General features: G+C 47.9%; 1 protein-coding gene across 2 annotated transcripts in view; it reads left to right on the top strand.

Annotated features, from left to right (window-relative positions):
• Positions 1–24,998, top strand: part of SHMT1 (serine hydroxymethyltransferase 1) — a 174,822-nt gene that overhangs the window by 47,737 nt on the left and 102,087 nt on the right. For both annotated transcript variants that reach the window (XM_085628984.1, XM_085628983.1), the window contains exon 5: positions 12,556–12,716. In XM_085628984.1, coding sequence (XP_085485110.1) covers positions 12,556–12,716 — 161 coding nt within the window. The remainder of the gene's footprint in view (positions 1–12,555; positions 12,717–24,998) is intronic.

Here is a 24,998-nt window from a genome sequence, read left to right as displayed (position 1 = left end):
CCCACCAACCTCCCCTCTGCAGCAGCCTCCATGCCTTCCTAGTCCGACATTTCAGGGCCATCAAACGCCAGTGGGTGGCAGGATCCGCCATCACCTCCCCCACTGGCACACCATCACGTCGGACAGGTGGGTTTTGCAGATAGTCCGAAGGGGCTACTCCCTCCCCTTCGAGGCTACCCCTCCAGCCATGCCACCCCAATGCCACTGTATGTCGGAGGATCACCTGGGCCTTCTCCAACAGGAAGTTACGGCTCTCTTAGCCAAGGGAGCCTTCCAGCGCGTTCCTGTCTCAGAAGTAGGTTGTGGTTGTTACTCCCACTACTTTCTTTTGCCCAAGAAGGACAAGGACAAGGGCTTGCGTCCTATTTTGAATCTCAGGAACGTCAACCGCTTCCTCCTGAAGGAGAAATTCAAGATGTTGACGCTCGCTCAAGTCTTGTCTGCCCTCGACCCTGGAGACTGGATGGTATCGTTGGACTTGAAGGACGCTTATTTCCACTTCCCCGGCCCACCGGCGTTACCTGCGGATCACGGTAGGCCACGAGCATTTTCAGTTTACCGTGCTCCCCTTTGGCCTTACCTGCGCCCCTCTGGTGTTCACGAAAGTGATGGCGGTGGTCGCAGCTGCGTAGTTCAGGGGTTCCAGTCTTCCCCTATTTCGACGACTGGCTGTTGAAGGCGGGCTCGCCCCAGACTGTCGTCTCCCACCTCCAGCCTACGGCCGACCTCCTGCATTTGCTGGGGTTCACTATTAATGTGCCGAAGTCACACCTGATTCCCCCTCAGAAGCTCCTCTTCATCGGAGTGGTTCTGGACATGACGCAGTTTGGAGTCTATCCTCCCAAGCAGCAAGTCCTGGATATTCAGTCTATGATTCGGATCTTTCAGTCCTTCCCCCGCGTTTCGGTCAGGATGACCCTGAGGCTGCTGGGCCTCATAGCCTCCTGCATCCTGTTGATTGATCATGCCAGGTGGCATATGTGGGCTCTACAGTGGGACCTGAAGTTCCAGTGGGCGCAGCATCAGGGGAATCTGTCCGATTGCGTCTAGATCTCAGAGGCACGTCAACTGCAGTGGTGGCTCACGGACCAGGATTGGGTCAACGCAGATCCCTCTCCATTCCCCAACCAGAGCACACAGTGGTGACGGACTCCTCCCTTCTGGGATGGGGCGGCCACATGGGAGAGGCGGAGATCAGAGGCCTCTGGTCTCTGGCAGGGTCTGGGCTCCACATCAACCTTCTGGAGCTCTGGGCGATCCGTCTTGCACTCAAGGCATTCCTTCCCTCTGTCCGGGGAAGAGTAGTGCAGTTGTTCACAGACAACACTACTGCCATATGGTACTGCAACAAACAAGGCGGGGTGGTATCTTGGACCCCATGTCAAGAGGCCCTCCGTATTTGGACATGGCTGGAACATCAGGGCATATCCCTGGTGGTTCAACACCTGGCAGGTTCCTTGAAAGCCAGGGCGGAAGAAGAAGGCCGTCAGTGCATAATGGATCAGGAATGGCGTCTTCACTCGGAGGTTGTGCAAGGTCTCTTTCGACAATGAGGAGAGCCTTGGTTAGATCTGGTCACCACTGAAGAGAACTCGCAATGTCAGCAATTCTGCGTCTTGGAATTTCCAAGGCGGCACTCGCTAGGCGACGCTTTTCGTCGTGAGTGGAGTTGCGGTCTGTTGTACGCCTTTCCCACTTCTGCCCAGAGTGCTGATGGAGATCAGTCAAGACCGGGCCCAAGTCATTCTGGTGGCTCCGGATTGTGCACGAAGAGTCTGGTATCCCGAGCTGCTCAACATTGCCATCGATCCTCCGATTCGACTGCCTCTTCGCAAGGATCTTCTGTCGCAACAGCAGGGGACGGTCCTCCACCCGATTCTGTTCAGCTTCCACCTCCTTGCGTGGAGATTGAGCGGCGGCAGTTGATGTCTTTTGACTTGCCTCCTGAAGTTTGTGATGTAATCTTGGCAGCCAGGCGTCCCTCCACTAAGACGGTATACGCCTGCCGGTGGAACAAATTTGTGGCATGGTGCACAGCAAAGGCTGTGGATCCCCTTTCTGCTCCTCTTTCTGGGGTTCTTTTTTTTTTCTCCTCTCTTTGGCCCAGCAGGCCTGTGCTCTGGTCACTATCAAGGGCTATCTTTCGGCCATCTCTGCCTTCCTTCGGCTTCCTGATCAGCCTTCTCTTTTCAAGTCCCCGGTTGTAAATCGTTTCTTAAAAGGCATAACTCATCTCTTTCCTCCTATTCCCTTCGTTATGCCTCAGTGGGGACTTGAATCTAGTCTTAGCCTATTTAATGTGCACTCCATTTGAGCCACTTCACAACTGTCCTTTGAGGCTTTTGACTCTCAATACTGCATTCCTGGTGGCCATCACATCTGCCAGAAGAGTGAGTGAGCTCCAGGCTCTTTCCTCCAAGCCTCCTTTTCTGTCTGTACATTCAGACAAGGTGGTTCTCAGGACTCGTCCATCCTTTCTTCCCAAGGTTGTCATTGCCTTTCACATTGGGCAGACCATCACTTTGCCCACCTTCTTTCCGCATCCTTCGAAAGAGGAAGAGGGGCTCCACAGTCTGGACCCAAATGTGCGCTTTCCTTTTATCTGGATCGCACTAAATTGTTCCGTGTGGATGATCAGCTCTTTGTTGGCTACGTGGGCGCCAAGAAAAGTCGGGCCTTACACAAGTGGACTACCTCCAGATGGGTCGTTTTGTGTATCAAAGCCTGCTTTTCTCTGGCGAAGAAGGAGCCTCCAGTGGGGCTGCGCGCCCATTCCACCAGGGCGACGGCAGCCACTACTGCTTTGGGACAAGGAGTTCCTCTAAATGACATCTTTCAGGCTGCTACGTGGGCATCGTTGCACACATTTACCAAACACTACTGCCTCGACAGCCAAGTCCGGAGACACGGCTTCTTCTGCCGTTCTGTTCTCCAGGACTTTCTGGTGTGATCTTGGTTCGCAGACCCACCTCTGGGGTTGGTATTGCTGGGGTATCTATTCTAAGGTAAGGAATCTATAACTAACGTGTTTCTTTCAGATGAACAAGTTACTTACCTTCGGTAGTGATATATCTGTAAGAAACATAGGTTAGTTATAGATTCCTTACCGCCCCACCCATAGATTCCTTACCGCCCCACCCATCCTCCACGTCTGCTAACTGATTTCTAGCGTTAAGGATATCCTTTCAGTTGGGGCGTGGCTAACCGAGCAGCGAGATGGCCGCTCTCTGAGTGAGCTCCGCCGGCTGCACACAAATAAATCCTTCATAATCCTGCGCGACGCTGCTAAGGGGCCCGGATTCCGTGTGAAACTGATGCGACAGCCCGGAGCCACGACCGACTAAATCCTTGCCGCTTGCGAACGGCTGCGAGCTGAGACCTGGCGACCGCGCTCGACGCCGGTCCGCAGGCTGGAGCTTGCCTGACGCTGCGGAGCCCGAGGCGGCTGTGAATCCTGACCGGACCCCGGGGATTCCCAGGCCCACGGAGATCGGCTGAGAGGGGGCCCCTCTGACGCCCTTGCTGCGGAGCTGGAGGCTGCCGGCGGCAGCTGCGTGGTGTTCGCTGTGCTCGGAGTGCGGGAGCGGAGCGGCCATCCACCAGAGGTAGCGGATCGGGGCAGGGTCGGGGCTGCGGCCGAGGAGCGACGCCGCCATTTTGCAGTGCGACTGGGACGACCGAGCAGACTTTGCAGACCCGCTGCGCTGTATAGCCCACGCTGTACATGCCCCTTGCTTGCTGTACCCTGGGGCCCCGGCTGTTCACCGCTGGGTGACCGGGTGTTGATCGCGCCCTGGCACCAGGAGCTCTGCTCCCGGGCATAAAACGACGTGCTGACGGCCTCGGCCTGCTCCCGCCGGAGCCTCCCACGCGCTGCGCCCTCAACTCGAGACCGTAGGGGGCGCTTGGAGGGGTCGCCGTCGGACACTGGGCAGCCCACTGGATTTGGAGCTTCTGTCCCCTTGCTCCCTCTTGCAACGCCTCGAGCTGTGCCGGCCTGTCCTGGGGGCCTACGCAACGCGCCGGTGAGCGCTTCCTGCCGCGAACTGCGCTTCGCGCCCTGCACGGGTCAGAGATGGGGGGCACGAGGGACGCAAAACAGCCCAAATTATCTTTCGACCACAAACAGAGGGCCAAGCAACAGGCGGTGGACAAGGGGGCCGCGTCGTCGCCCCCCAAGAGCCCCGCAGCTGAAGTCGATTTTGGCGCTTTGATGATGGAGGTCAGATCAAGCCTACAGAGCATAGACGCAAAGCTGGATGCCATGGCTGTACAACTAGAGGCGGTAAAGTCCAAAGTGGAAGTGCACGAAACGAGGCTCGACTGCCTAGAAAACAAGCATACCGAATGTGCCGAGTTTCAGCAGCAGGCGAAAAACCACATCACAAATATCGAGCGCGAACTGGAGGCCATGCGAGCTAAGGCGGACGATCTGGAAGCGCGTTCCCGGAGGTCCAATGTCCGAATTACGGGCATTCCAGAGACGGACAACACCGGAAAGATGGAGGTCTTTGTGTCTGATTTGTTACACGAGCTGTTCGATCCGGATCTGTCCCAGGTATTCACGGTGGAGAGGGCGCACAGGACACTGGGCAAGAGACCGCCACCAGGCGCCACCCCACGCCCTATATTGGTCAAGCTACTCAACTTCCAGGATAGGGACCGCATCCTGCAGTTGGCCCGGGAAAAAGGCAAGATCATCCATAAAGGGAATCATATCTCATTTTACCCTGATTTCACCCCCCTGGTCCAGGCAGCCAGAAAGGAGTTCATACCTGCGAAGAGGCTCCTGATGCAGGCCGGAGTCCAATACTCCTTGCTCTACCCAGCAAAACTGAAAATCTTTCATGAACGAACTGCTCACTTCTTCACTGACGCCAAGGAGGCCCTAAAGTTCGCTAAACACATCGGAGGCCCTGGTGCCAGACGCAAATCGCCGAGGTTGGAGGAGGACGCGGCTCGCATAAGCGACAACGATTGAGGTACAAGGGGTGTAGTAATCTGGGTTGGCCCCTTCCACTAAAGTTGACATTTGCTGGACTGTTTGGCCCCCTCTAGATGTGCACTGGGGCCGCTACTGGTCCTGTTGGAGCTGGCCCACTCGTGTCGGGCGGGTCTTGGTTGCTGATAGTGTCGCAGGTCTGGGGCGCACTGGACGGCATACAATTCCGGTGCTGTGTGTTCCATGCTGCTGGGCGCCCCTCGGGTGTCGCGTAGGATCTTCAGTGTGCGGCCACCCTGTGCATTCAGGGGTGTCAGCTAGGAGCACCTCGCCCCATGGGGAATCTCCTGTTGTTTTTGTTCTCGGTTGACTCAAGTGCGTTTCAGAGCACGTATGGGATTCTAGCGCAACCTATTTGGGGGGTTGGCGTGGGTGGGGGGTGGGAGGGACTGTTGTTTGTTTGGTTACCGGTGCTGGTGCAATGCATTGCAAATTATCATTACATGACTGTGCTGCGCGGGGGTGAGCGGTGGTCTGGGCCTGTTGGTGTGGTGTGGGGGGGCGGGGAGGCGGCCTGGTCGCCTTGGCTGTGCCGTCAACATGGGGGGAGTTAAACTGTGGACTTGGAACATTCGTGGCCTTGGGGACTATAAAAAAGCCAGGTTGTTGCATACTATGTTGACTAGACACAATGTAGACATTTGCTTGTTACAGGAAACACACATTAATTCTGCCCCATCGCCCAGGCTAAAACACCACAGGTGGTCGCATGTATATTCCGCTATATACTCTAACTATGCCCGGGGGGTGGCTGTCCTCGTACGGAGGGGGCTGGACTGGAGAGAACATCATTGTGTGCTGGATAAGGAGGGTCGTTATGTACTGGTTCATGGCTCATTGCAGGGTAGGCCACTGGTTCTGGCTGCTGTATATGGCCCCAATGTGGATGACCCTGAATTTTTCCGTAATGTCTGGGCGCAAATTGTGTTGCTTGACTGTGACCTGATAGTGGTGGGGGGTGATTTCAACGTGGTGTTGGATGACGAATTGGACAGAAGGGGCGCTAGTAGACCTACACACACGAAGGCGAGACAGGCGTTGCTGGATGTGCTGGAGGAGGGGAGACTGACTGATGTGTGGAGACTCCGACACCCCGGAGAGAGAATGGGGACCTGTATCACGTGCCACCACGACGCTTGGTCCCGTCTAGACTTTTGGCTGCTGTCCCCTGAGGTGGCTACCTGGGTGGGGGAGGTGGAGATTCAGGCTAGGTCGCTTTCGGACCACGCCCCCTGCATGCTGGAGCTGCGTATACCCAACGTGGCCCCTGGGGCGTTTTAGTGGCGACTGCCGCCCCACGCTCTTACGGATCAGGTGTTCACGGAAGAAATAAGGGAAGACATTGTTAAGTACTTTGAGGACAACGAGGGTTCAGCCTCCTCTGAGGCCGTGGTGTGGGACGCCTTTAAGGCGGTAATACGGGGCCAATGCATAGCTCGGCGGGCGGGGGTGCTACACTCCATACGCCGGACACTGGCTAAGTTAGAGCAAGAACTCAAGGAGCTGGACTCGGCCTTCTGCCGGGACCCGACGTTGGCTACTGCTGGTAGTCTCAAAGCAAAACTATTGGAATTCAACGAGGAGGCGCAGAGAGAGGTGAGGTTCTTGGGGAAACAGGCTGAAGCCCGTAGATACGGGGAGGGTGATAGACCGAGCAGAACACTAGCTAGGCTGATTGCTCCCCAGGCTCAGGCGCACTATATACACACCATCATGTCCGGTGAGGGGACGCAGGTCATGGGCCAGGAGGCGGTGCTGAAGGCCTTTGCTGACTTTTATGCCTCTCTATACACGTCCAAACACTCGGCTGCCCCGACTTCCCTGGACGATTTTCTTGACTCTATAGCCCTTGTCTGGTTCAATGACAACCATAGGCAATACATGGACCTGCCTGTCTCGGCTCAGGACATAGCTCAGGTCATCAAAAGCATGCCGGCTAATAAGGCTCCCGGCCCAGATGGCCTCACCACAATGTTTTACAAGACATACGCTGAAGAACTAGCTCCGAAATTGCACTCTGTATTCGTGGAGGCGCTAGAGCTGAATACCCTCCCAGACTCCATGCGCGAAGCACTCATTGTCACTCTCTTAAAACCCGACAAGGACGAGCTGTACCTGGACTCCTATCGTCCCCTTTCTCTCATAAATGTAGACGCCAAAATCTTTGCCAAGGTCATAGCGGACAAACTACAGCCGCTACTGCCGATCATTGCTCTCCCAGATCAGTCGGGGTTTATCCCTGGCCGTGCCACCTCGCACAACCTCAGAACACTTTTCTCCATCCTACATTATCTTCACCCCTCCGTCCAGGCCGCGGTCGTGTTCTTAGACGCGACTAAGGCCTTTGATTCGTTAGAGTGGCCGTACCTCTTTCGTGTCTTGAGCAGGATGGGCTTCAGTCGTAACTTTATTAATCTCATCCAATTGCTATATGACAGACCTCGTGCTCGGGTGCGTGTGAATGGCCTGGTGTCCGAGCCCTTTCCCATCTCCAGGGGGACTAGACAGGGGTGCCCTCTGTCGCCCCTCCTCTTCGCTATTGCGATGGAACCACTGGCGGCCAGAATACGCCAACACCACACGGCGAGGGGGATAGGCTTCAGCTCTCGCAGTCTGCTGATCTCGCTTTATGCAGATGACGTTACTCTGTATGTCTCCAACCCCGCAGAGAATTTGAATCCCCTGCTCCGAGAATTTGTACGTTTCGAGGGTCTGGCGGGCGTGTCTATAAACTGGTCCAAGTCCGTTGCCTTCCCTCTCACTGACGAGACAGCTCCACCTCCTTCGGACTACCCCCTACGTTGGGAGACTGATGCGGTCAAATACTTGGGTACTTCGGGACACGCAGGAACTATGGTCTCTAAACTTCGGCAGAGCGGTCGACTGGCTGGAGCGGAGGGTGGAGGCCTGGAACAAACTTCCCCTGTCCCTGGTGGCGAGGGTGGCACTGGCAAAGATGGTAGTTCTCCCGAAATTCCTTTATCTGTTCGTTAATCTCCCGTTGCCCATGACTGCATGCTTCCATGCACGAGTCCGCTCCCTACTTGTATCTCTGGTGTGGGCTGGGCGGCAAGCGCGGACCTCTTGGGCTTTGCTCACGCTCCCGCTGCGGCAGGGGGGCCTTGGAGCGCCTGACCTTAAGCTTTACTCGCTGTGCGCTCAGGCTCAATTTCTACACTTCTGGGCATTCCCCACCCCCTACCAGCCGCACGTGGCGGTGGAATTGGCTGCGGTTGCCCCGCTGCCGCTCCGGGTGGCGTTGTATGGCAGGGTTTCCCGCCCCTCGAAGGAGGTGGACACCGTTGAGATGATCCGCTGGTCATGGAAGGAGCTACGCCGGAGGGCGGGCCTTCCCTTGCTCTATGCGCCGGCCATACCGCTGCGAAGTAATCCGATGCTGCCTTGCCTTAGCGCTAGGGGAGATACTCTTACGCTCCAGGGGAGACGGGTGGCCACTTTCGCTGACCTTTACCCCGATGGGACGTTTGGTGAGTTGGGTGTCCGTTCGGACGGCCAGCCTACCTCGTTCTCGGACGAGCTTCTGTATCACTCTCTCCGGGAGTCCTGCAAAAAGATGTGGCCTCAATTCCCCGAGGAACCCCCACAACTGGATGCCCTTCAAAACTTGCTGTCACGACCCTCCCCCGCGAAGCTGGTATCCAGACTGTACAACTGCATGCAGGAGCAGGCACCGCTCACCGTGCCTGGGGCCAAACAGGCTTGGGCCACAGATCTGGACGGTGCCCTGTCAGATGACATGTGGGAATATTGCTGTAAGCAACTCACAGCGCTGTCACCGAACTATAGACTTCGACTGGTCCATTTTAAATTCTTGCACCGGTACTACCGCACACCAGTGCTGCTGCATCGCATGGGGATCCGCACTGACGCTTCCTGTTGGAAGTGTGGCGGAGCTGATGCGTCCTTCATTCATGTGGCGTGGAGCTGCCCGAAGCTAGCTGAGTACTGGTCGAGCATCTTTGAGGCCATCAACCGCATTTTAAACAGGACTGATGAGCCCTCTCCGCTTTTGGGGCTCCTGGGATACGTTAAAGACACCGAACCCGCTGACAGGAAACTACACGCGCTGCTGCTACTTTATGCTAAACGTCAGGTGGCGATACACTGGGGCCGTGGAGCCTTGCCTACGTTCGTCGCATGGGTTCGTGACGTTACATATGGTCAGACACAGCTCACGACCTACTGGGAGTCGATGCCCACCGCATCTAGGCCCAAGGACATCTGGGAACCCTTCCTGCAGTGGACAAGAGAGCGGGCGGGTTCGGCTACATCTGTGGACTCCCCCGGGACGGGTGTTTCGGATGACATGGGGTAAGCCTGTGAGCTTTATCCGCACTGTGATGGGTGGATGGATGCATGATTGGTGGGTGTGCCTGGGGGTAGCGGAGTGTGTTGCTTTTGCCGGATCCCGTGCCTGCCGCATGCCTGTTGGATTTGTCGTGTTGCCTCGCCTCCCCATCCGGGAGATTCGCTGCCTTGTCCTGCTGCGCCTCCTCCCCCCCCCCCTCCCCCCCCCCTGCCCTATGGCTGCTGCCCTGCGCTCCTCCTACAGCCACCGATGTTACTCGTGGTCGTCCCTCAAGGACGGACGGGTCCTAGTAAGTGAGCCCCTGCGTGAGCGTGCTGTGATGTCTGTTGGTTTCTTGCACTAGTTCCGCACCGAAAGTTTTCTGTTTCCCTCCGATTGTTGCGGGGGGGTTGGGAGAAAAGGTGGCAGTGGGTGATCTATCTATACATTACCTTTTACATGAGCTGCGGTCCCAGTACTCGCTGGAGCGTCTGGACGGGACCGTGTGCCTAGGATTTGTTTTCAGTCCACGAAGCCCACAAATGTAAGACCTTCCACTCTTCACTGATTACGCCACTGTACCCCTAATCAATGTCATTGGTGTGTATCTCCCTGTATGTAAAGATGCTGACATTACTTATGACTTCTGCCATGGCGCACCTTAACTGGACACATTTGTCGATATCGCGGCCTGCCTCCGGGTTGTTGGCGTGACGCAGTGTAATCATTACTTTGCTAAATAAAGGTCTTTCAAAAAAAAAAAAAAAAAAGGATATCCTTTCAGGGCCCTAGTTTTGTGTACCAGTGGTCAGTGTCTTGCATGGCTCTGCGTTTCTGTCACGGAAAGTAGTGTACGGAACTAATGTCAGCGCGTGAGGGCGGCATCTTAAGTAGCTAACGCTATGTCATCCCGGCGACCACGACGCCAACGACGGACGCAGAGCCGACCGACGCCACCTTCCGATGCGCAGAGGTACTGCTGATGAGAACTTTCCGGGTCCAGTCTGATGCCTGGGGCTAATTCTAAGGTAAGGAATCTATAACTAACCTATGTTTCTTTCAGATATATCATTACCGAAGGTAAGTAACTTGTTCATTAGGCGCTAGATATGAAACTGAGAATGCCCATGTATATTGATATTGTCTAAAAGCCAATAAAATATGGTTTAAAAAATGAAAAAGCAATTCCCAGGATCTTTCTTTTGCAGCCTTTATTATCTGCCTGTCCGAACAGGGTGCAAAACAGTGTGTAATGCAGCACGGAGATCCAATAGTAGCAGTGATGGCCTATTACTCTCGTCCAAAAGCTGTCTGATCTTGTAATGTGCTGCCACCAACGCAGTCTCTGTGCAATGTAGTGGCTTAAAGCCAACTTTCGTATTATCCAGTAAGTTTTTTGGCTTCAATATGCCATTTCTGTAGTTTGTCAATTTCTCCCTCCAGCGCTTTTGTTGGAAAACGCAGACAAGAAGTGGACCTGTAGTGGGACAGTTCACCAGGGTCTGGTGATGTCCTTTCGGAAATGCAGAATATTTGTGCTTTTTTCCCATGATTGTTGACATGTTGCAGAGTTCTTTGACAGATTGCATGCATCTGCACTTGTAGGTGCAAAATCCTCCGCCACCAGGTGGAAACATAAGCTGAACACGGTTCAAGGTTGCCCCATATCTTATTGATAGAATCAAGGCTTCTTCTGAATCGGCCATAAACATTTATAAACCGAATAACATGGAGAGCAGGTTAGGCTGAGAATCTTGATGTACATTTTCGTCAGATCCTGCCAGTTTAAAATATTGACTAATTGAATTTTGTCACAAAGGGATGAGAAGGATTCTAATCTCTTTGTTGCACCAGGATGTTCTGTTCGTGTGAATGTGGGAGACTATATTCTTTTTATTAATTTTAATACTTCCGGGTCTGAATTATCTAAAATCCTACTGTTAAAATTGTTTTTAAGCTAATTTGCGTGAGTTTTAATTATTTGTAGCTATTGACACAAACGTTTCTTTCACTGAGCTTTGCTTTTTCTATTTTTGTTTGCACATTTTGGACTCTGTTAGATGTTGCCAATTTCCCAAAATATCATGGAACTGATGGAATTCTCTATTTATTGCTTTTAGATGTAAAAGAGGAAATTAGGTTTCGTGCATTATTTACCCAGCCGCAAAACTGAGCCGCCAGTTGGGTTGCATCCTTTCTGCTGTTGCTTACAGGCGGGGCAAGTTCCTCCAAGAGCTGTTTTTTTTTCTCTCCTCAGGAAATCGTCTGTGATTGTAGACCATAAACTCTATTCACTGCGTTACTCTGGTGGGTGGGGCCTCTTTCCTATTGTCTTTAATTTTGAATGCAAACCATTGTGGTCATACCACGCCATATTGATTGGGTCTCAAAATATGAGGGTCATGTTCATAGTTAAAAAATAGATCAGTCGAGTGACCTTTTGCATGTGTAGAAGAAGGACTTCCTGCTCTAAAGTTAAAGGAGTGCAGCAACCTGTCAGATATGTCTATGCTTTTGGGGTTTATTTTGGTGTGGAGGCTGGCTGCTAAATACCTCAATGTGGGTGTGATGTAGATCTGAGGATAGATGATTGATTTGTTTGCTCCAAGATGGTGATCCTGCAGTTTTAACAGCCCTGTCAACAGTGTCACATTTGAAAGTGGTCAAATAGCAGTACAGGTTTTTTGGTCTGCACAGAATTCCAAATTCACCTATTGGAACCTTTTCGACATCTAGATTGGGGTTATTAATGGCATAGCTTCCTCGCTTTCTATGCTGTCCTTCCTTTACATTCCACATGTCCAGCCCCTTGCCTGTAAATGTTATGCCATGTTACTGCTTAATTGAATTGCATTGCTATTGTAAAACATTAATAGTTGTGTTTCTAGCTTTACTTTCCTTGCAAGAGTTTTTTTCCTTTGCTGATGGTGCAATGCAAGGTCTACATGCTTTGCTGCTGTGCTTTTGTCATTTTGCAGAATGTGAAGATTGCAAGATTTGTGCTGGGTGTGTTGCTTCGCGTAAAAATAAAAATTGACCATAAGAAGTGCATCAGTCTGTTAATGCTTTTATGATTATACAGTGTGTTTTATACCTGTGAATTACTCTGGAGAAGTATGTTTTGTCTTTGTCTTTGATAAATAAAGAGTCTGATGTATGCACCTATAACTTTAACTTATCACCACAATTTGTGGATAACAAAATCTGTGCACAGCGACCCAAGGTTTTGCCCTCTTTATTGTAGGTTCTCCAGCTAACTTTGCAGTTTACACTGGGTTGGTGGAGCCCCATGGAAGAATTATGGGCCTGGATTTACCAGATGGTGGTCACCTGACCCACGGGTTCATGACTGATAAAAAGAAAATCTCTGCCACTTCAATTTTTTTTGAGTCTATGCCATACAAGGTAAGATCGCTTTCTACAATGGTGTTCCTAATGGTATTGTGCCTTAAAACATCTTGTTGTACCAGTTTTGAGGGCTTGCATATTCATCTGCTATTGGCGCATGTACTTTACTTCTTGTGGTACAAAGTAAGAACATTTCATACACAGAAGTTGCTGATGACATTAAATCACATTCCTGCGTACAGGTTCCCCATCAGACAGCCTTTATCATATCCACACCATGCAGGCTCCCCTCAAGGTGTGATATACTTGTATTCCCACTAGTGTCCATGTACAAGTGCTCCCTGTGTTAAACCACTCAAGATTTTGTGAGTGTGTTATCAAGTGTGATGGTATGAATGCTCCATGCTTGGGTGAGGTTATAGTCTGTAACTTGGGTCCTGGTGCCTAGGCTGAGAAGATGGCAGATGTTAGGAAAAAGCATGGTTGGATCAGGGACATCAGTTGATAGATCTATTGGCAATTGGTGTGGTTCAGAAGAGCAAAGGGTGTTTAAGGCACATATATACAAATGGTGAACTTTTCCAGTTCATATCGGCGTGGTCCGCTTTCAAATCTGTTACTGGGCGTCAACAAAGAGCTTGCTGGGTGGAGCTACCCAGTCGAGAAAGGCAAGCAGCAGCAAGTTTCATATTGGACCCAAAGGAGACTGCCGTCTCTCTGCCTCTGCAAAGGAGATTAATATTTTAATGCATATAGGTCACTGGACTGTTGCACCATTTTTTGGGGGAGGTAAATACCTTAGTGGGGTGGTACGTTCCAATCGTTGCTCAAAACCCTGCTTGCAGGGGCATTGAAATTATGAGATTTGCAGTTGTTACTGCACATCTGCAATTGTCCACTGGTAAATTGCAGTAGGTTAAACCTAGTTAAATTCACATTGTGAACACACACCGAATTCCAGGTGGAATTCCTCATTTCCCCATGGAAAACTCAGAAAGAGACATTTACTGTACCTGTTAAATACCACACTCTAAATCATCTGCCTTTATCCGATGCCGTAAATACCTTAAACTGTTCCCCCTCACCTGTGTTTGTGTCCTAAGCAGGGCCTAGTCGGACATGGGACTGTTGTGGGATGGGATGCTTGCTTTGAGGCATGATAACAATGTAGTGTAACGCAGACTTGAGTGCTTGTAGATTATTTTACACAATATTGCTATTCAATAATGTTCCTGCGGTGGTGTGATATTGAATGTACTAGCAATTGAATGGTTTAACATTTCAAAAGGGTAAATGTTTTGAAGCATTGTTTCTAGGTGGCATAATTAAATAATCTGGCAAACTAATATTCACATGGCGTTTCCTTTGGTGCATTATTTTGTCTTGAGGTTTATCTATTGTGTTTCCTTTGAGTAGGGAGCGCGAGCAATGTTGTCTTTTTTACATGTTTAAGTGTTCCTTTGAAATGTTTTTGTTTCTGCTCAAGTCTCTTGTGTAGTGAGTGTTACAGGACATGTGATTCTTTAAATGTTCCCTGGGGGGTTGCTTTATTTGTAGGGTTTAAGACTGTTTCTTGACTGTTGGTGCCTGGGCTGAACGGATGACACCAGTGCTGCTGGTAGGATTTGTTTACCTTGTGTATTAGGCTAGGGCCTAAATTGAATATAGCGCTGCCAATGCTACTGGGCTGGGGTGTCCCATTCGACTTTGCATCCTTCATTTGCTCTGGTTTGTGGTGTATGAAGTAAAATGAATGCCTCCTAAAACTCATCCTATAGTGCTGAAGAATTATATGTATGCAATTGCAAAACGTCACTGTTTTGTGTGGTTATCGACCTCTAACGCCAGACATTAAAGTTGAACTTTAATCTTCTTGGAAAAGCAAGATGGGAAACAATCTGTACTTGCTTGTTCAGGTTGCAAAACAATTTTGTTTATTTACTGCAATAATTTCTGACTGAAAATCTGCCCCCAAAAAGTAATTAGCATAAACTATAAATGTTATAGACTGCAAAGGTAAACTTTTGTCGATAAGGAGACCCATAAAAATAGATACCTTGAGGGATGTAACAGGCAGGTTGGTGAATTGGGTCAATGTGAGGAGGGACTGAGTTTGGGACAAAGTTCAGACAGGATTACCTGATGAGTTATATTCCATGTAATATAAGGACTAAAGTACCTTCAAGGATTTAGGGTGTCAGGTCTTCCTTTTTGGACCTTGACCATGTTAGTCACATGTGCAAGACTGCACCGCAGAACGTCTTGTAGCGTTAGAGATAGAGATGTGTGTGTATATATGTGTATATGTGTATATATATATATATATATATATATATATATACATCTGCATGTTTACATAATGTTAGGAACTGAATCATGATGCATTATTATGCAGTCTGGCTCATTTTGTAAACTACTACGGGGTGACGGGAAACTGGATTTATTAGTACACCATCTCTACTGTTTGCATAGAGACAACAAGTATTCAAGAACAAAGTGAGCCTAATGTTCTGTGGTCTAACTGTTACCCTAACCCTGATATCCTCGGAAAGTGTCTGAAGCCACCCTACTATTAACTTTTGTTTTATAGGATGAAAGACCCTCACACACTATTAAATGGCTTACTAATAATTTCATACCAAAACGTACTTTAACTCTTAGTAGTTATGTAGCTCACACTGATATACCACCTTCCTCCAGTGTGAGGATGGGCCCTGTGAAGAAGCATGCCACCTGCTTAAGTTGCTTTACTCAAACATTATTAAGGAGTTTGTAATGCAGTTTTGAGAGGGTTAGATTCATGCCAAAGTTTCATGATGCCTACATAAACTAACCTTAAAAGACTTCATTTATGTAGTCATTGGTTATCTTCAAAATCTGATCCCCCTGGGCCCATCTTAGACTGGCCATGGCTTAGCAACAGAAAACTCTTGCTTGTCTCTGCCTCTTGCTGAGTCTTCTTGGCTTGCTCCCTGCGTAGCCGTCTCGGCCATTGCCTTTTTTGTTTCGTGAACATATATGGGTAACAGCAAGAAGGAAATTAAAACTGTACTTCTAATGATATTGTGGTATGTTCAAATTAAATATTTGGGTGTCACTAGGAATGCACACACTACCACAACTATGCCACCTTCTTACTTCCATCGACCCTATTGCACAAGCCTACTTCGTCACACTATGGTTCTGTCTCTTGGGAATTCTTCAACGGTGTAGCAGTCACACAGCCACATTACAGCTAGTCTCTTTTCATATTTTGAGTTTCTTCCCTGTTGTCAGTAGTGTAACAAAAGCCCCTGCGGAGCAGGTGGGCCCCTACGGCACTGGCAGGTCCCTGGCCTGAGCGCTCCAAACTGGGTATGGAGCATGGAGTGGGGGCCTGCATGTACTTTGCCAGGGGGGCTCCAGTTTTACACCACTGCCTGTTGTGAATTATGAATCATCCTTCATAGATTCCTCCTTCCAGGTGTCAAATTGTCAGTTGTCAAGCTTCCCTTAGAATGCGTCTCTTAGAAACTGTAGTATTCTCCTTTTTGCTTCAGTGCCCAAGTCAGTCTGCATGGGGAAAAATACTTGTTTTGCCTTTTTGATCTCCAGTAGTTTCCACAATTTTATATTTTGGAGTAATTATATCTGGTGTGTGTTTCAGGAAAGTCACATTTTGACTTGGAACTCATTGAGTATTATTTGAGAGACTCCACCAGGCTATTTGAAAAAAGGGCTTGTGGTGCATAGTAATAGAATGCCTAAGTTGTGAAAACCTAATCTGTTAAAGCATGAGTTTGTTACATGCTGGAAAGGTGGCGACAACTTCCAGTTTGACTATGGTGTGTTAATGAAACCCGCAGACTCGTCTTACGATCGTGTTTAGTCTTTAAGTTCATCTAGGAATGGAACCCAAATGAAAGAGCTTGTTGCATCTTGAGTTGTTTTTGCAGAGTAGGGATCAGATTTTGGATATGTACCAGTTGGAAACGATGTTATTGGGTAAGCCCTGGAGTCGAAATAGATCTGTGGCCCCTTGAATTGCTTTCTGAATATCCGAGATGAGTGTAAGTAAACAGTGACCTTTGATTATTTGATTTAGCCTGCTGAAGTCTATACAAGGACCCCATCAGACACCTTTAAGGCTGCTGCCTCTGCTGTGTTGTAGCTTGTCTCATGGCTGGTAGTCCTGTAAAAAGACCATGAGCTTGCCAGGAAGTAGAGGTATATGATGGAGCAGTAGTTGGTTAGGTCATCATGGTAGCTAAAGACCTTCTCTAGGAGACAGTAGATCTTTCGTGCATTTATAAGTCTGGATCCAGGATTTATCCAGGAGATAGAATTTATTAAGAACTCCCTCATAACATGAGGCTAAGTGCAATCTGGTAGTACCCATCTTACCAGGGTGAGAATTTCTGGATTCAGGGTTAGAGCCTAGGGTCGATACACACAGACATATCTGTTCTGTGTATACATTTTTCTGGCTTGTGCTCTTTGTGTTTAGGGATGATCAGAAGTGACCTGAGTGATTCACTGGGTATAGATCTCACTATAATGGAATGATGGTGTCTTCTTTTGCGCCCTTCAGGGATTTCAGATGTGGGAAGTAATCCACGTTAAGGGTGATTAGTTGTGATCAAGTGTGCATTGCAAGTGGTATCAACCTACGGTTGATCTTTATATGACCTTATGTGCTTATTCATCATTCTTTTCTTTAATCAAGATGATTGTCTTTGATTTCTTTTCTGTGTATTTTATGGTTTGATCTGGTTTTGAATAGCCATCTGAGTCAAGATGAGGTTGCGTTAAGTATACTGCCAATGTAAACAGCCTTAATTTAGGCGACTAGTATTTTTCATGTTCATCTGTTGGCAGTGCCTTCCTGAAATAGCCCCATATCTTGCGTAAGTAAGTACATTTTATTATTTGTATTGTAAAAACCAGTGCAATACAGACAAAGTTTAAAAAGTGATATAAAATGCATTTGAAAAGCCGCAGTTTAAAAGCTAGATATAATGCACAATTGCATAGCAGTTAAAATTACATAGAACAGAGTTTTGCAGCACTAGAAATTAAAGATGATTGGTCAGTGAATGAACCTGTATGTGAACAGTCATGCGGTTTACTCTCTTAAACCAGGGGTACCGATTTATCAGTGTGCCGACTCTTTCTTGTGTTGTAAACCTTGAAAAGTGCGGTTCGTCCATAAAAGAAATGGCAATTTCCTGTCACTGTGTCCATGGGGGATTGTGTTTTATGAACCAGAACATGGAGAATAAAGTGCAGTACTTGTAAACGAGGTTTGAGGATTGTCGGTTGAAGGCCGCTCACTTCCGTGACTGCTGCGGGTGCAGTGAGTACAGTGTGTAGGCTGGCTCTTGGCATTTTCTTTTCTACCTGTGCAAGAAACTTTACAAGCCTTAAGTTAAGTAGCAGGTCCTCAGGTTTGAAGCAGACCAGCGCCTCCTGTCTCCCTGTGCGGATCCCTCTTGAGTTGAACTGAGTATTGAGCAGTCGAGTCCTTTCTGCCTTCAGTTCGTTGCAAGTGAGGCAGATCCTCCATGCCCTTGCCACACAAGCAGCAGCAGGTTGAGGTTTGCTCCGTCTGACTAGGTGGAAGATGCGAAGCAGACAAGAGTATCCCCAAATGATGTTTCATTAATTTTTCCTTTGTGTTCCTAAAGCACCCTAGGCTAAAGTATTTTTGAGGGGCAAGTGTGCGATAGCTGTTGATCATCCAGGCGTGGCTTCTTCCTGAGAATGTGGCAATGTCTTCTACCAGTGAGAGATTTTGATTGATTTCCGGACCATTTTTGTAAGAGCTGCATGACTTGTTAGGATGTCCAGAGATAGGACAGCCCAGTACTTGCAAGGGATTCCAGAGGGTAACTTATGCAGGCGATGTATTTCTGTGCTGCAACTTTTGCGAGATGCAAAAAAGAACAATTGACGGACAGAATATTGAAAAATGACAAACATTCACCCCAGTACAGAGATCTGGGCCTAAATCCCAATTTTTATTTTTTTTTGCTATCCATGCCATTCCAGTTAAAACCCAGCCATATGCAAATCAGTCTTGGTCCTGCTCCCCATGGGAACAGTCCAGCCCGAACTGCCAGGCCAGGTCCTTCCTGGACCGTAAATAAGCATCTTGGGACTGGTTTCTGGGTTTCACCCCTAATCAGCCAGGTGAGATTGAAGCTCAGGAACCACGTCTGGGCATACCCGTCCCACTCTGGGTGACAAATGCAAAAAGAGGTTAGAATGTTGAATAATGTCAAACCTTTACCCCAGTACAGAGATCTGGGCCTAAAACCACTGACTCTTGCCAGGGCAGGTGGTTCAGAGTCTTGGGAAACGCTTTCCTGATCTTGTGCCAGCAGACTATAAATGCTCCTTGCCAAGGACTGTTTGGTTAGGCTGAACTCCAACCGGATCCGTACTGCGAGGGGTAGTTTGAAATGTTAAATATGATTCTGTGGGCCTCCACTTAAGTGATGTCCAAAGTTTTTGAATCTCTACCTCTCATGGCTTCGCTTCCGTAAGTGATTGTTGGTAATAATTTAGATTGAGCTAGCTGGAGGGGAGTGGTAGCAGCAACGGTCCTGTCAGTTTTGATTTTTGTATAGGTTTTTCCAGGCCGTAACAAATGATTTTGTGACCATTTTAATTTGTCTACCCAGCTAGGCAGACGTGTCATTGCTCAAACACTTGCCAACCTGAATGGTTCTCCCAACAGTCTCTTCTCTACTTGGGATTTAATCCATGTGTGCTTTCCAGCGATTGCTCTTTGGCTGTGTCAGTCCTAGATATAGATTTTTTTTTTTAAATAATGCAGGTTTACAGATTTTAAGGCAGTGGAGGTTGAAAGTAAGAGTTGCATATCTTGTACCTTTCTTCTTACAGTATTCAGACTTTAATATTAATGTATTCTAGGTGACTAATATTATGTCATATAGCTTGCAGGTGTATATATTAAAGATTGAGGGTAAAAGGTGCAGAGTAAAATCACTCGGGTATTACTCTTCAATTTGGCCACATCTATACCTTTAGTCTTTACTTCACACCAGACCTGGGTGGAAGTGTTTTTAATTTAATGCCATGTTGTGGAGGTAGATGTTCATGCTGTTTTTTGCAAGCTGTATCTATCGGAGTGTGCCTGAATTTGAGAAAGGTGGTATACAAAAATGTGTCGCCACATAACCCCCGTTTTTTTTCCAGGGGATGGAACTGGAGGCTAAGGGGTCTCTAGGGTGAGCTGGCTTCCAAATTAATGTTAGACACAATTTAGCTACCTGAGTAATCTAATTATTTGCATTACGTTAGTGTCCCTAAAAGCACTACCTAATAGGAGCGCTGGGCATATCAAAAAATGTAGAGGGCTGTCCACACACACCAGCAGGTGTCCTGCTTCATCATAGGATGGCCCTCGCTCTCTAAAAACCAAGTTTGATAGAGTGGTCCTACACCTGAAGACAGGGAGGCATTTCTAATTTTTAGTGGGGGGCCCGCGTGAGAAGTGAGTTTAAAAAAAAAAAAAAAAAAAAATGTAGTGTCCCAGATTACATTTATTCATAGGACACATTACTTGGTACTAAAAGGAAAAATGTGGGGATTAGGGGAACTATTACCCCATCACCACTGTTACCATCGTCAACATGTTTCTGCCGATGGCTCTACTGAGTCTGCGGCGTTCTTCAGGATGAACAAACGGGCTCCTGATGAGGCAAAGCACTAAGGATTGCCTTGTATTTAGGGTGACCTATGTCTACCTCTAACCTATCACTTGGTTCAGAGATACCTGTGTATACATAAATACTTCTTGGTGCCTTAATTAAAAAGAGGACATGAGTAACGTTGGATTTATAAAAATGCTTACACAGTATTGCATGCTGGTGTGACACTGACCCTGAAAACGTGAAGTGATAGTGAAAGCATTTCTATACTTAATTGTGAAACCAGCTCACAACCATAACCCAATATAGGGTCTTCAATGCCCCATGGAAGAAGGATTTTAGCGACTGCTGTAGTCACACTCTCTGGGAAGTAATCGTATTTCAAAGTTACAAATTTATAGATTTGGGAAATATAAGCGTAAGTTAGACCATCATTCACACTCTTACTGCTTCAAGGCGCGTCCCTCGCCGTACACCTCTGTGTGTCCACTCCTTCCTCCCAACGATGCCTGAATGGTAGGCCTGGGGTGTATTTAAGGTGTTCCCTTTCAGGAGGAAGCGAGTAACCGTGCACCTGCGGCTAGTTAGTCAGCGCAGGTGCCTCCGCTCGTGATCCGATGTGCGATGCGCCACCTGCTTGGAGGACGCGTAGAGTAGCGTCTCCAGCCGGCGTGCGCATCGGATCCAACAGTTTTTTCTGTGTGGACAGCTGTTAGTTATCCGGTGTCCCAAGTGCCACGCATGGAGTTCAGCAGTTCTATTTAAATCGGGCATTGTCCCATGTACATGGCAATAAAGTTACTTTGCCGATTTTTCAGGGTTCTCATGAAAAGCGTCCGACGCCTTCTATTTGTGCCATGCTTGAATATTTATGCAAATCTCAAAAATAAATGGTTTTAAAAAGGAAATGGATGATGTGATTTGCATTTACAATCTAAGGGACCCTACGGGTTGTCCATTTTTCGGGGGGTGGGTGCCAAAGCCTTCAAATGAATTCAATAACTAAATGCATATGATCCATACTTTTTGTTTACATCGTAGTAGTTTTTTGACATACTTCTATCCCAGAATGCCATGGTGTTTTACCTTTTTAAGGGTGTGAATAAATGTTTGGGCGATGCCATAATGTGTCAACTGGCAGATTTTTACAATATTCTGTTTAAGTGCTATAATCCACACCCTTTGTCATTGGGGTAGGTCGGTTACTGGAAAGTCCCAATATTTTCTGGTTACATAAAAGGGGGGACCTGGGGTGCCACATGTTTACCAACTAGATTAATGCACCTTGTGTGGTTTTTCATGGTCTTTTATATAATTTGAAGCTAGGGATTTCATAATTCAGTCCTTTCTCCCACATCCTCAGACAATACACCCATTGTTGTTCTCGGGTCAAAAGTTTTTTTTTATGAATGTCCTGGTGGTTCGTATTTATTTTTTCAATAATCACCCTCATGTCCATCTCTCGATTTACCTTTTTCTAGGTAGTGGCTGTTAATTTTGTATTCTTTTTGCATCCGATTGTACTTCTGTGTTGGTTGATTCGGATCTTTATTTTTCGTGTGGTCATTCCCACATAGAATAGGCCGCATGGGCAGGTTATTAGGTAATCAACAGTTTAACCCGTTCGTCACGTTTTTTAGAATCCATGGTCTCCCTGTCTAAATATCAACCTCTTTTGTGGTTTAGCTTGCTACGCAGTTGCCACAAGGGTAGTGACCCACCGGCCGGTGGTTGTATCATAATGCGGTTTGGGCATTAGTCTGCATTGATGGTGTTTTTGTGTAGACCAATTAGTCTCGTATGCTGGTGTTCCTTTTGAAAGTAAAAAGTGGTTGGGACCATTGTTTGGCCTCCCCATTCAGAATTCTCCAAGTCCTTATTATGATATTCTGGACTTTATTCAAGATTGGTGTGTATGTGGTGACACAAACAGCTCTATCATTATCTGGTTTTCTGTAGTTCTCCAATAGGGCTTCTTTGTTATTATTTTCTGCTCTTTTTACAGCCTTTTTTCAGTTTTCTCTGGGTAATAGTGTGCCACTAGTTTTTCTTCGAGTGTTTTAGCTTTTACTCTGAGCAGGAACCCCGACCAAGCTCATCAAACGATTGCAGCGCATCCAAAACGCCTCTGCACGACTGATCCTCGACGTACCACGCCACGGCCACATCACCCCTCCACCTGAGAAACCTGCACTGGCTGCCCGTCAGCAAGAGGATATCCTTCAAGCTCCTCATCCATGCACACCAGGCACTCCACAAGACTGGCCCAGCGTACCTCAACAAACGACTTTCCTTCTACATCCCCAACCGCAAGCTCCACTCCGCCGACCTCGCACTCTCCACCGTCACGCGCATCCGAAGAACAACCACTGGCGGGAGATTCTTCTCCCACCTCGCCGCCAAGACCTGGAAAACCCTCCGACTGAGCCTACCACAGACCCAAGACCTGCTGACCTTCAGGAGGCTACTCAAGACCTGGCTGTTCGATCAGTAGCGTCCCCCCCCCCCCCCCCCCGCCTCCCAGCGCCTTGAGACCCTCACGGGTATGTAGTGCGCTCTACAAATGTTTGATTGTGGAGCAATTTCGTCTGACTGGGAATTGGCCCATGGGTGGTTCCGGCAGAGTGCTCTAGGGTCAAAACTTTCATATAATAGTACGCTGTTCTTGTCCGTTGCTTTGTTGTGGACTTTAGTTTTGATTCCAATCCAGATATAGACCAACACCATTGGACTGGACCTTCAGCTCAAGGGACGATAGAAGCAATAGCAGCAGCAGTGATGAAGGGGTGATGATGAGACCTCAAAGACCATACTACTCAACCACCAACCAATCTACCCATGGTGCCATATGTCTACTGGCACGGACATTTCCAACTGCACATCCAGGGCTTCCCCTTCCATCAAGGCTCCCCTTTTTTCGCAGAGGCCGGGAAAGAGGAAAACAAAAGCCCCTCAAACAGACCTCCAGAGTACAATGGAAAGATCAGATTACCTAGCAGGTGGTGACCAGGAGCAATGGGAAAGACCACACATCGATGAGCAGAGACCCTCCAACATCATGAATCTCAGTGCCTACAACCTAAGACAAAGTGAGAATGATGTACTATCAACGGGCTTAGATTTTGTACCAACACCTTGGTGAGATCTCTTCTTTTTATGTGTAGAACTTGCTCAAACCTTCAGACGGATTAAACTACAAGATTATTTTGAGGGTCAAGATAACCCACCAGATAGGGGGGGAAAACCTACTGACCTAAGGAAAAATCAACCTTTATGCCCCCAACACACGATATACTGTGTGAATTACAAGCACTTGAACAGGCAGTCCTTAAGGAGGTGGATGCAATTGAATGTCACAACCTGAAGGCATTTTGAAACCTAAACGAAGAGTAGAAACCTGCTCTTGAGATCCTTAAAAGAACACAGACCTGGTTATTAAACCAGCGGATAAAGGAGGAGCGATAGTGATTATGGATAGGATCACGTATGATACAGAGTGCCTCAAACTATCAGATGAAGAAAGTTATAAGATCCTCCAATCGGACCCCCCATTGAGATTGGCAAACAAAATAAAATCTATGGTAGAAGAGGCCCTCAAGCAGGATTGGATTACTAAACATGAGGTGGAATTCCTTATTGCAAACCCACCACGAACCCCTAGATTCTACACTCTCCCTAAGATTCATAAAAACAGGATGCTCCCCTCCAAGTAGAAATAGTCTGTGGGATTGGTTCACTCTTAGAACCCTTGTCGCAATTCTGTGAATGGTTCCTCAGACCTATAGTAAAAACATCTGCCTCCTACCTGAGAGATACCAAAGATGTCCTCTGTTTACTTCGTGACACTGAAATCAACACTGCTGAAGACTTCATCATCACGATGGACATCAAAGCTTTATACACAAGCATCCCCCAGAGACATACACTTGAAGTAGAACCCATGCTATAAGAAAAAGAATGGGAGTTCTTGACCCCTAGGGACTTCATCATAGAATGCACAGAACTAGCATTAACTGAGAACTTTTTTGGATTGGGGGGGGGGGGTGGGGGAGTAATATACCATCAAATAAAGGGCACCCCGATGGGAAACACCTTTGCGCTAAGTATGGCCTGTCTGTATGTATTTATGTATATACACAAATTTGAGGCAGACTACATATTCAATTCAGAAAACCCTTACAAAGAACAAATCAAACTGTGGCGCAGGTACATTGATGTACTAATAATATGGCATGGTAGTGAAAACCTGGCTACTGAGTTTGCAGAGTGGGGTCAATACGAGACAGACACCTAAAATTCTCACACGCAATAAGCAAAGACGAAGCAGTGTTTCTGGACCTAGTAATCACTATGGATCAAGGATGAATCAAAATTAAATTCCACAGCAAAGCAACGGACAAGAACAGCTTACTATAATCTGAAAGTTTTCACCCTAGAGCACTCCGCCGGAACCACCCATGGGCCAATTCCTGAGAGTCAGACAAAATTGCTCCACATTGGAGGCTTTTGAGATGCAAGCTAAAACACACTAAGAAAAACTAGTGACACGCTATTACCCAAAAAAAAAAAACCTGTAAAAAAAATAAAAAAGGCTGAGAAAAGAGCAGAAAATATTAACAGAGAAATATAGAGAAACAGATAATGATAGAGTTGTTTAGGTCACCACGTACACACCAATCTC

This window comes from Triturus cristatus, chromosome 10 (assembly GCF_964204655.1).
Source record: "Triturus cristatus chromosome 10, aTriCri1.1, whole genome shotgun sequence".
NCBI classification, from domain to species: Eukaryota; Metazoa; Chordata; class Amphibia; order Caudata; family Salamandridae; genus Triturus; species Triturus cristatus.
Note: the sequence above shows the minus strand (reverse complement) of the source record. Positions and strands in the feature narration are given on the sequence as shown.